Source organism: Dasypus novemcinctus, chromosome 3 (genome assembly GCF_030445035.2).
Source record: "Dasypus novemcinctus isolate mDasNov1 chromosome 3, mDasNov1.1.hap2, whole genome shotgun sequence".
In the NCBI taxonomy this organism is placed as follows: domain Eukaryota; kingdom Metazoa; phylum Chordata; class Mammalia; order Cingulata; family Dasypodidae; genus Dasypus; species Dasypus novemcinctus.
In genome coordinates, this window is record NC_080675.1 from 84,010,619 (window position 1) to 84,023,298 (window position 12,680).

Genomic DNA, 12,680 nt, shown 5'->3' on the forward strand with positions numbered 1-12,680 from the left:
TATTGACTGAATATGAATGGTTTAGTTTATTTTTCCTACAGTTTTTCATTTTGTGTAACATCTTCTCCATCTTGAACATACTTTTTGTGTATTTTAAAACATTACACAATTTTTTCCCCAACACAGGTCAACAGCAACCTGGCCTCTTGATCCACCAAAAGATGAGAAACAGGGATGGCGACATGTAAGAATAAAACAGATGGGGAAGAATGCTAGTGGACAAACACACTACCTCTCACTGTCTGGATTTGAACTTTATGGCACAGTAAATGGAGTATGTGAAGATCAGCTAGGTAAAGAACTGATATGAGGTTTTCTTAATTTATTAAAACTTTATATAAAGGTGGTTTTGTTTATGATATGTCTTTAATTTTTACCTTATAGGAAAAGCAGCTAAGGAAGCAGAAGCAAATCTTAGAAGACAGAGACGTCTAGTACGCTCCCAAGTTCTGAAATACATGGTTCCAGGGGCTCGTGTAATCAGAGGCCTGGATTGGAAATGGCGAGATCAGGATGGCAGCCCACAGGGAGAAGGCACTGTCACAGGAGAACTGCATAATGGTGAGTTGGAGCTTAGCATTTATAGTGTAGAAACAAAGTACGTAAATAATAAAGTTTCTTCTTTCTTTTATTTTTGGATAAATTATAAATTGTATAAATGCATCAGCATTGTGTAGAAGAACTGATCCATTTATTTCTAAGTTTTTGAAGTGGTCAGCAAGTTAAACAATTGATTAATAAGTTAGATGATACCCTCAAAACACATTTTCTACCTTTTCTTTTCTTTTTTTTTTTTTTTTTTTGAGGTACCAGGGATTGAACCCAGGATCTCATAAATGGGAAGCAAGTACTTAGCTACTTGTGCCATATCTACTCCCTTCTACCTTTTCTTAAAGTTCAGTACTCACAAGTTTCCTTTGCTTTTTACTTTAATTTCTTATACTTTTCTTTTCCTCAGTAGCACAGAAATCAGGCAATAATTTTTACTGAGTAATGTAGAAGATAAAGCAGTAATATTCTTAATTTTTTTTTTTCAGTAAAGTCTAAATCAGGACTCATAGTCTCTTCATCTATTAGTAGATTGATATATTTCACAGTGTTTCTCAGTCTAACAGCTTTTCTTTGGGAGTTTTAACTTTCATGTTTTGTGAGGGTTATTGTTTCAGTCAAGCTCATTTTTAACTTTGATGCTCTCCATATTAGGGAAGTCTATACCCACTTAGTAAATTACTGTTCACTTTTAGATGCAACTGTAGTGACTAGTTTTTTTCTTAAAATTGTAAGGCTGATTTATCAACAGATAATTTACCTAAGCAATACTGAGTCCTTATCAATTTCACCTAGTATTAAAAAGAGAGAGAGACTATAATATTCTAATTCTTAGCTTACACCAAATACTTAAAAAAAAAAAAAAAGTCACAGTATTTAGGAGAATGACTAGCATTAATATCATAATATAGTCATAGTTTATGTGATAAAGGCATTTATTTATTTAAAGAAATCCTCTGATTATATTGTTTTATAATCAGAAACATTCTGATCATATTGTTTTTAAGATTGATTTCCTTGAATTACCACACTACAAAATGCATTTCTGCATTGTCATACCCTAGTTGCAAATCATTATAATTATAGCAGGTTTATAATAAGTGTGCATGTAACCGCCAAAATTCATAAATACCCGTAATAGGGGACTGGGTGTAGCTCAGCGGTTGAGGACCTGCTACCCATGAACAAGGTCCCAGGTTCAGTGCCTGGTATCTCCTGAAAAAAACAAAAAAAATCTCCAAAGAAACATAATAGTTGAGATTATATTGGTACCATTCAACTCAGAAATTTCAGTTCCTGTTTTTATGCATTTTTATGATGCTTATTAGCAAATATTCTATCTCCTCTAAATTGTTTTAGTCTTGAAGTGTGTGACCGGATGAGAGGAGGTTAGTTAGGGTTAAGGGAATGCAGTTTATTTTTCTGGGGCTGGCAGCAACTGAAGCAGTCACGTAGGAAAACTGGAATCTTAATTGCAAAATTCAGCAATCAGGAAAGGCCTGTTTAGGCTGATCCAACATGGCTGTTCCCATTATGTTATTCCATATGTCAGAAAGGGTTCTTAGTTTTCAAATACTTATGCCAACTATTTATAATTTAAAGCTAGTCATTACTGTCTTTATCTTTTATCTTTTGGGGATAGGAATAGTTGAGAGTTTTGAACCTATACTGTTAGGTATAGTGCGTATGTACCCTTTCTTAGATCCCCCAGAAGGTTTTTAGGTATGAATTTAAAAACATTCTGAGGCCTAATATGAATGGTTTTATTAAAGTATTTTTCCATGTTGTGTCAATTAAATCTATTTCCCTTCTAAAGAGACTGTTTTATTGGTAGAAATAGTCGTTTATTCATTTAGTCCACAAATACTGAGTGTGTGCTATATAAAGGTACTTTGTTAGACTTCAGATAACAAAATGGTCAATAAACAAGTGTGATCCCCTGCCTTACTGGGTGCATCAAATAAATATATAATTATACATTTTATAAAGGCTATGAAATAAATTATCAGTATAGTTTTGGTTAAATTAATACATTACAAATGTCTATTTTACTTGGGAATGGAATATGGGTTTTTTTGTGTTTTTTTTTTTAAAGCTTTAGTTTTTAAAAATTTATTTCTCTCCCCTTCCCTTCCCTCCCCCCCTCCAGTTGTCTGCTCTAAGTGTCCATTCCCTGTGTGTTCTTCTGTGTTCGCTTGTATTCTTGTCAGCAGCACCTGGAATCTGTGTCTCTTTTTCTTGTGTCATCTTGCTGTGTCAGCTTTCCGTGTATGGGGTGCCACTCCTGGGCAGGCTGCACTTTTTGATGCTGGGCGGCTCTCCTTGAGGGGCACACTCCTTGCACATGGGGCTCCCCTATGTGGGGCATACCCCTGCATGGCAGGGCGCTCCTTGCGCACAGCAGCACTGCTGATGGGCTAGCTCATCACAGGGATGAAGAGGCCCTGGGTTGGAACCCTGGACCTCCCATGTGATAGGTGGATGCTCTATCCATTGAGCCAAATCCACTTCCTGGAATATATTTTTGAACCTTGCCTTTTCTCACACTTTTCTATGTAGCAGAAGAGATAGTTAAATGTTGGTTCTTCAGAGGTTATTACAGAATACAGGATAAATTGAGGCAATCGAAATCTCATCTAAGCTACTTAAATAGATTTGGAGCAGTCAGTTTTCCTCTCAGAAAATTCACATGCAGATAATCCCCACAGGTAATTCAATGTTACTTATACCCCTCTGAGCCTTATCATATACATAAATGAACTTGCCTTGGTAGTGTGTGTATGTGTGTGTATGAATAAAATATTCTTGAATCTTATGAAGACTCTTAATACTTAACAAAATAAATATTTTTAAGGGTTCCTTTTTTTATCTGAATTAGTAAGCTTATAAAACTAAGATGATCAAATTTCTATTAATTTCCTTTCTAATAGGCAAATATATTTTGTTATTTTTGGAAGTTACTTTTTTTAAAAGAAGAATATTTTCTAAATATAAATAAATCTAGATGATTATCATTAGAATGGCTCATTGGTTTTTTATATGCTTTTAACATTATATTATTGGTTCTAATAAAGATAAAGCATAGCATGCTTTTTAAGTTTTATTTTTAGAATTTACTGTGCTTATTCAGATTCATTAGACTTAATCATAACAGAACCAAGTAACCTCCAAACTTTGAGAACACAAAAATGCTAACCTAATGTTTTATTTGAACTAGTCACCTGAAATTTCTACAGTGTTATATAATTATTTTATCTATCAATTAGAGGGTTTAGCTCAGACTTAGACATTAATGATGAACCAGGTTTTTTTTTGTTGTTGTTTTTTGTGTGTTTTTTTAGCAATTAAAAAACTTTTGCTTAGGTTCCATCTATACTTGTTGAAGTTGCAGTATATTACCATTTGTTTCAGTCTTTTAAAAAAAATCTTTTAAGCAGTTCTTCCACAGAAAAGATACCCCGTTAGATTTAAACATAACCCTGACATTGTTTTTAAATATCACGAGGGTGAACAGTGTAGTAGGAAATAAAAAGGGGAATTTTAAAAGTTTCCCAGAGCCTTGTGGTTCAAATAATACAGACTTTCAGACTTTCAGATAGCTAACCTAATCTTATATAGTCAAAGAATGTTTCATTTACATTTAATTTTAGTTGCAGACCTTAAATGACTGTAGAAATTCGGAAATACAGCACTGATGAAAACCTGATCCCATATGTGGAGCTACTATCTGACACGCTCCTATCTGCTTTCTGCTGGGTCTCACAAACTCCTGTCCCTTTCCAGGCTGGATTGATGTCACCTGGGATGCTGGTGGCTCAAACTCTTACCGTATGGGCGCAGAAGGAAAATTTGACCTCAAGCTTGCACCAGGGTACGACCCTGATACAGTGGCATCACCCAAACCTGTTTCATCCACTGTTTCAGGCACAACGCAATCATGGAGCAGCTTGGTGAAAAACAACTGTCCAGACAAGACATCTGCTGCTGCAGGCTCCTCAAGTAGAAAAGGAAGCAGCAGTTCTGTGTGTAGCGTGGCCAGTAGCAGCGACATCAGCTTGGGTTCGACCAAAACGGAACGGAGATCAGAAATTGTAATGGAACACAGTATAGTTTCAGGAGCTGATGTCCATGAACCGATTGTTGTTCTTTCATCTGCTGAAAACGTCCCTCAAGCAGAAGTAGGGTCATCTTCCAGTGCAAGCACCAGCACCTTAACAGCGGAAACGGGAAGTGAAAATACTGAAAGGAAGTTAGGGCCTGATAGTTCTGTTCGTACTCCTGGGGAGTCTAGTGCAATATCCATGGGAATTGTTAGTGTTAGCTCTCCCGATGTTAGTTCAGTATCTGAATTAACTAATAAAGAAGCAGCTTCACAACGACCCCTTAGCTCTTCGGCAAGTAACAGACTGTCAGTGAGTTCTTTGTTGGCTGCTGGGGCCCCCATGAGCTCTAGTGCAAGTGTACCTAACCTTTCCTCAAGAGAAACATCTAGCTTGGAGAGTTTTGTAAGGAGAGTGGCAAACATAGCACGGACTAATGCCACGAACAACATGAATCTAAGCCGAAGCAGCAGTGATAACAACACTAATACTTTGGGGAGGAATGTGATGAGCACAGCAAGTAAGTGAGCTTTTCCTTATGGAACCCAATGCTTTTTCCACTTGAAGGACTGCGAAGTAGGGTCTCACAGTCAATGGGTTCTGGCTGTAGTCTTTAACTAGGTCATTAACCATGTTAGATATAACTGCAACGAATTTAGCACTTGAGTATGAAGTTGAGTTCTATAGAATCATATTAAGGATTCAGATCAGGTGTGATAAAGAATCTCTTACTCTGAAAATATAAAACAGTAAGACACTTCTGTTTTTCATTCCTCCCTGATAAATGGTTAAGCAAATTTGCATGAGGAAATAGATAACTGTTAAATATTATCATAGTCCATTGGAACCATAGCATCACATTGGTATAATTCTAAATTCTAAATTAGATTCTAAATTGGTTTTAGCTTTTGAGGGTTAATTTTAATTTGAGTATAAATGGGTCAAAGTAGTACCCTTGAAAAATATTGCTGGGAATTATTTCATTGCCTATTTTCCTTTTTTAATAAGTTAGGATTAAGTTTTTTAAAAAACAAATTTTAATTGGATTTCAGTTGGGTTCATGAAGTTGTTGCTTTTCAACCTTTTCATTGTTAGTGTGTGTGTATGACCTTATTCTTTATTTCTAAATATAAAAAAATAATTTTCTAATGTTCATACAATTACATTTGTACTAATTTGGTTCTTTTTTTATCGTTAGCTTCTCCTCTTATGGGTGCTCAGAGTTTCCCTAATTTGACCACACCTGGTACTACATCAACCGTGACTATGTCAACATCCAGTGTCACAAGCAGCAGCAATGTAGCTACAGCAACAACAGTTTTGTCAGTTGGCCAGTCATTAAGTAATACTTTAACTACCAGCCTAACTTCAACCTCCAGTGAGAGTGACACAGGTCAAGAAGCAGAGTATTCCTTATATGGTAAGTTATTTAAAAATTAAAATATATAGATATTTATATAGTGACTTTTATTATGTTTTCTCCTGGGATGTTTGTAACTTTGGGTTAGAAAAGATTCCCTCTTCTTGCAAATATGGTATCTTATGTAAGATGGAAAAACTCAGTGATATGAGGAACTATTAAGAAATTATCTGATTATAAACAGAGCAGACAGGTACGAACTTTTATGCATCATTCTGTTTTGCCTTTTGTCACTAATGAAGGTTTATTGGAAGAACTATAATTATAAAGATATTTGAGGCAGTGGACTTGGCCCATTGTTTAGGGCATCCGTCTACCACATGGGAGGTCCGCGGTTCAAACCCTGGGCCTCCTTGACCCGTGTGGAGCTGGTCCATGCGCAGTGCTGATGCACACAAGGAGTGCCGTGCCACACAGGGGTGTCCCCCATGTAGGGGAGCCCCACGTGCAAGGAGTGCGCCTGGAAGGAGAGCTGCCCAGCACAAAAGAAAGTGCAGCCTGCCCAGGAATGGCGCCACCCACGCTTCCCCTGCTGCTGATGACAACAGAAGCGGACCAAGAAACAAGACGCAGCAAATAGACACAGAGAACAGACAACCGGGGGAGGGGGGAATTAAATGAATAAATCTTTAAAAAAAAAAAAATAAAGATATTTGATACCTTTATCTGAGAAGAATAGAAATATAATAGATGAAAAGCTTTGTAAAGACCTTTGAATAGTAGGTGTCTCAGAGTAGAGCTATTCAAATTTATTCTGTTTGGAGTATGTTTTCCATCTTGGATATTGCTATTTGTGTCTTGCCACAATGGTTAGGAAATTTTTGACCATCATTTACTCAGATATTCTTTCTGCCCCTTTTCTGTTCTTTTTTTCCTTCTGGGACACCCATAACACATATGTGCATTTTGTGCTACATTAAAGCAATTCCCTGAGACCCTGATCAGTTTTTTCCATTCTTTTTGTCTGTCTATTCTTGTCTTAAGTTCAGATGTTCTGTCTTCTGATTTGCTCATTTGTTCCTCAGCCATTTTAAATCTGCTGTTAAATGCCTCTAATGTTGCCCCCCTTTTTTTTTTTTGAGGTATTGGGGGCTGGGGATTGAACCTGGGATCTTCCATGTGGGAAGCCAAGACTCAACCACTGAGCCATATTGGCTTCCCTGAGTTGGTTTGTGTGTGTGCTTGTTTTGCTTATTGGTTTTTTTTTCTTTTCAGGAGGCACTGGGAACTCAACTGCTTAAGCCATGTCTGCTCCCCTCTAATTACATTAATCACATCCTTTGTGTCTTTCATTCCCACATTCCATAACCTCTGTTATTTTTCTTTGCAGGTTTTCAAACGGTTCTTTATGTTCACCCAGTGTCTTCTTTTTGAACCCCAGACCTCTCATGTGGGAAGCTGGTGATGAGCCACTGAGCCACTTTGGCTCCCCTGAGTTGCCTTTTTCATTTGTTTGCTTGTTGCTTTGTTTTTGTTTTTAGGAGATACTGGGGACTAAACCTTGGACCTCCCATGTAGAAAACAGGTGCTCAGCTACTTAAGCCACATCTGCTCCCAGCGTCTTCTTTTTTTTTTTTTTAAAGATTTATTTCTTATTTATTTTTCTCCCCTTCTCTTGGCTCCCCCCCCCCAGTTGTCTGCTCTCTGTGTCCATTCGCTGCGTGATCTTCTGTGTTCTTGTCAGCAGCACTGGGAATCTGTGTCTCTTTTTGTTGCGTCATCTTGCTGCGTCAGCTCTCCGTGTGTGTGGTGCCACTTCTGGGCAGGCTGCACTTTTCGTGCTGGGCGGCTCTCCTTATGGGGTGCACTCCTTGCGCGTGGGGTTCCCCTATGTGGGGGACATCCCTGCGAGGCACGGCACTCCTTGCACACATCAGCACTGCACATGGGCCAGCTCACCACACGGATTAGGAGGCCCTGGTTTTGAACTCTGGACCTCCCATGTGGCAGGCTGATGCCCTGTCCATTGAGCCAAATCTGCTTCCCCCAATGTCGTCTTAATATCTTTTATCTCTTTAGTCATATTTCCCTTCAACTCCTTGAATTAATTTAGATGTGTGTGAACATTATTGATTTGTTGTTTTAAATCCTGTGTCTCATCAGGATTTTTAATTTGTTCCTTTGGCTGGGCCATCTCTTCCTGTTTCTTAGTATGGCTTGTAACTTTTTGCTCGTGTCTAGGCATATAATCATTTTGAATTTACTCTGATGGTCAATTTCCCTCTCTTGCCTAGTGGTTTTGTTTTGCAGCTTGTCTTTGATGTGGGGTTTAACTTATTCTAAATCTTTAAATTTGCCCTGTTTAAGTTATGAAAACAAGGTCCCTGGTCTTTTTCTTCCTTCACTTTGCTGACTTGCCAGAAAGTGATGCTCTTTGGCGAACCTTTCCATGAAGGATGCTCTTTCGTCCTCTACTGTCTGATGTTTCTGGGCCAATTAGAGCCACGATTGAAAGTGGGGCCCTGCTTTTTAAACTTGCTGAGGAGAAACCACACTTAGCCCTCCGCTGCACCCTTCAGCCTCCCAGAGAGGGAGATGTCCATTCCCCTCTCAGCTGGATGCCATCTGCCATGGGTTTTACCGAGGCTGTTTGCCTACAGGGTGGGGGGTGGCTGTTGCTCCCAGCCACTGGGGTGAGTAACTCATGGTTTTCATTTAGGCCTCTTCATCTTTAGGTTCTCTACTCCCTCCTGGATGATGCACATAGCATTCTGGTGTGCAGTCCCTCAAAGCAGTGCCTTCAGACAGCTTCCGCCCTTCCTCTGATATTTTTGTAAGAGAGTTGAGCTCTGCCTACTTACTCTTGACACCATCTTCCCTGGGACCTATCAAGGCCTTTTGGAAGTAATTCCTTAATTATGTAATTTGAATTTTTCAAGTTATTTAATTAAATTTTGCTTAGAAAGTTGTGTAGTTACTTCACCATGGCTTCCATGCTATAATCAGAGTAATAAAACCATTTAACCAATTAAAATATTCTAGTCTTGTTTTTTTAACTTATTAGAAAAGTAAAACTTATTCTTTATATAGAAAACATGGAAGAAAATAAAAACCTTCTAATCCCAACCTTCCAGAGACAATTACTGTTATTTGATGCATATCATTTAATGTATATGTTAATTAAAAAAATTTTATGGTAGTTTATACATAACATAAAATTTGCCATTTTAACAAATTCTAAGTATACAATTCAGTGGCATTAATTACATCTACAATATTGTACTACCATGAATTACCAAGGCTTCATCACTGCAAATGAAAACTCTATACCCGTCAAGCAATAACTCCCCGTTCCTCCTCCCAGCAGCTCTTAGAGACCTCTAATCTACTTTCTGTCTCTGTTGATTGGCTTATTTGTAGGTATTTCATGTAAGTGGTATCATAAAATATTTTTACTTTTGTGTCTGGCTTATTTTACTTAGTAGCATAATGTTTTCAAGGTTCACCCATTTTGTAGCATATATCTGAACAACACTTTTTTTCGTGGAAGAGTGGTATTCCATTGTGTGTATGTATTCATCTCTTAATGGATGCTTGGGTTGTTTCTACCTTTTGGCCACTAAATAATGCTGCTGTAGATATTGATGTACCAGTATCTGTTTGACTCTCTGTTTTCAGTTCTTTGAGGTATATGTCTCAAAGTAGAATTGCTGGGTCAATTCTGTGTTTAACTTTTTGAGGATTTTGTTTGTTTGTATTAAAAAAAGTGGATTTTATTCTTTTTAAGTCTGCTGTTGTCACTCAGTACATTGTGAAAATACTTTCACATCATTGGATAGAGTTCTACATTTGTAATGGCTGCTAAATTATTCTTTTTTTTTTTTTTTTAAAGATTTATTTATTTATTTAACTGCCCCCCTCCCCCGGTTGTCTGTTCTCTGTGTCTGTTTGCTGCGTCTTGTTTCTTTGTCCGTTTCTGTTGTCATCAGCAGCAGGGGAAGCGTGGGTGGCGCCATTTCTGGGCAGGTTGCACTTTCTTTCGCGCTGGGCAGCTCTCCTTCCGGGCGCACTCCTTGCGCGTGGGGCTCCCCTACGCAGGGGACACCCCTGCGTGGCAGGGCACTCCTTGTGCACATCAGCACTGCACATGGGCCAGCTCCACACGGGTCAAGGAGGCCCAGGGTTTGAACTGCGGACCTCCCATGTGGTAGACGGACGCCCTAACCACTGGGCCAAGTCCGTTTCCAGTTATTCTATTGTTTGACTATACTTTAATGAATTTTGGGTATTTAAGTTGCAGATTTTTCAATATCATAAACATTGTTGTGAATAAACATCCTTGCATTGTATTTTTGTGTATTTCCTCAGGATAAATTCTTAAAAGAGTAATTGCTGAAGTGCCTTTCAGGAAAGTTGCTTTCCCATTAGCATTGTTTTGGAATACCATTTAACATGTTACAACCCTGATTGTATTGCTTGTTTGTTTATAAAAGTTGTTTTTGGTAATTTCAAAGACAAGAAAAGTTTATATGAAAATGAATTTTAACTGTTTTATATATGTTCTTTTTAACATTTTCTTCTTTTTTCTGAGAATGTGGCTCTCCTGAGCTAAGCCAAGAAGCTGATCTGATGTTCACTGGTTTTAGGAAAGTTGTTACATTTCTGTTTTCTTCTTCTTTCTCTTTTGAATGTGTGACAAAGTGATTAAGATTATAACATCCAAGTACTGTAAATACATTGGATAAGTTATTTTCTACTTTAGTATTTCTCATGGGGCCCTGCTGCCTCTCTCTATTCTTTTGTTACATATGCTAACTTCAAACATCAGTACTTGATTGTGTGAAGTTTAAGAAGGCTGTGGGTATGCTAATGGGAAAGTGTATTAAAAGTAAGGGTTGGGAAGTGGCTGTGGCTCAAGCGATTGAGCTCCCGCCTACCACACAGGAGGTTCTGGGTTTGGTTCCTAGTGCCTCCTAAAAAAATAAGGAAGAGTAGCACACAATGAACAGACACAGCAAGTGCAAACAACGAGGGGGAGGGGGGGAATAAATAAAATATATCTTAAAAAAAGTTGCTGGTCAACTTTTAAAGATTATTGTTAGGTAATGAAAATTCTCTTTTCCATAAACCTAAAGCTGGAGGACTTTTTATTTATTTATTTATTTATTTATTTATTTATTTATTTATTGCCTCCCCCCCCCCCCCCCCGGTTGACTGCTTTCTGTGTCCATTCACTGTGTGTTCTTCTATGTCAGCTTCTATTCTTGTCAGCGGCACCAGGAATCTGTGTCTCTTTTGTTGTGTCATCTTGCTGCGTCAGCTCTCCATGTGTGTGGCGCCGTTCTTGGGCAGGCTGTACTTTCTTTCACGCTGGGCGGCTTTCCTTACGGGGCGCGCTCCTTGTGTGTGGGGCTCCCCTATGCAGGGGATCCCCTGCGTGGCACGGCACTCCTTGTGCGCATCAACACTGCGCGTGGGCCAGCTCCACACAGGTCAAGGAGGCCCTGGGTTTGAATTGTGGACCTCCCATGTGGTAGGCGGACGCGCTATCTGTTGAGCCAAGTCTGCTTCCCTGGAGGATTTTTTAAGACTCCTGTATGAAGAATCAGATTAACATTTACCTTACAAGATAACTTCTGTCTGCAAATTTTTTATGTTATGTTTTGAAAGTCATGATTTAATTATGATAGAGTCAAATCTGTGAAAGAAAGAATTCTATATAATCCATTTCTTCCATCATATGGTAAATAAGGAAAGATGAGTAAAAACAAAACTTTGAAGTGAATATAACATATTAGAGATAAAATTTCAATTTATCTAGTCAGATTATTTTTCTTTAAAAAATATACCGAAAGTGGAATTCGTTTGTCTGCCACTACATTGTGTCCATGAGGACCACTGCCTAAACTGGAGGAAACTTATTGACACCTTATATGTGGTAGGAAGTAATACATTTCATTGAATTTAAGATGCCATTGATTGTAAGACATACTATTGCTTTATGTCTGTATGAAAAAATGTTGAACTGTGATTTGATGTTTCTGGTAAGATACATTATGGTTTCAGAGCATTAATGTGTTTAAAAAACGTGTACTTTAGAAACTAATTAAATATAATATCTGGCTTCTTTCTTCTGGTGGCCATAAAGTAACAGGTTATGTTTAATTCTATGTAACAATTTAAAACCTCTGCTTTTTAAGGACTGCAGATAAAAATATCTAAATAATTATAAATTGTCTTCTGGGTATTCTTTTGGAATATAGAGTAAATCCTATCTTTTATCCATTGTACAAGGCTGGTGTTTTGTTAACTGCTTTTTCCCTCCAATCCACTAAAAATTTCTTTTGCTTTAATCCCATTATTCCTTCTCCACTTTCAAGTTCTTGTGAAGAACAGCTTGTCACCATCTCCATTTGTGTGGAATAATGTACAGGGCTTCGTTGAAGATGATGGGAAAAGATGCTAAGAATGAGGGAGATAAAAAGGAGTCAAGTTTATTGAACTTCCTTGTGTATCAGATAATATTGATAATACAAAAGATGCTGCAGTTTATTCCATAATGTTGTGAAACTGATCGTTAATTTGTTGTAGTCACTAAGTTTATCAAATTATATACATAGTAATTGGCAGAATTAGAATTTAAACCCAGGTCTCACCAGTTGACTTAAATT

General features: G+C 37.9%; 1 protein-coding gene across 6 annotated transcripts in view; it reads left to right on the forward strand.

Annotated features, from left to right (window-relative positions):
• The window catches only part of HECTD1 (HECT domain E3 ubiquitin protein ligase 1), a 103,878-nt gene that overhangs the window by 61,145 nt on the left and 30,053 nt on the right, over positions 1-12,680 (forward strand). For 4 of the 6 annotated variants that reach the window (XM_004467924.2, XM_004467927.3, XM_004467925.3 and 1 more), the window contains exons 23-26: positions 127-293; positions 385-561; positions 4,333-5,169; positions 5,848-6,069. In XM_004467924.2, the coding sequence (XP_004467981.1) occupies positions 127-293; positions 385-561; positions 4,333-5,169; positions 5,848-6,069 (1,403 nt within the window). The remainder of the gene's footprint in view (positions 1-126; positions 294-384; positions 562-4,332; positions 5,170-5,847; positions 6,070-12,680) is intronic. The other 2 variants (XM_004467926.2, XM_058293611.2) reach the window with 1 other exon arrangement.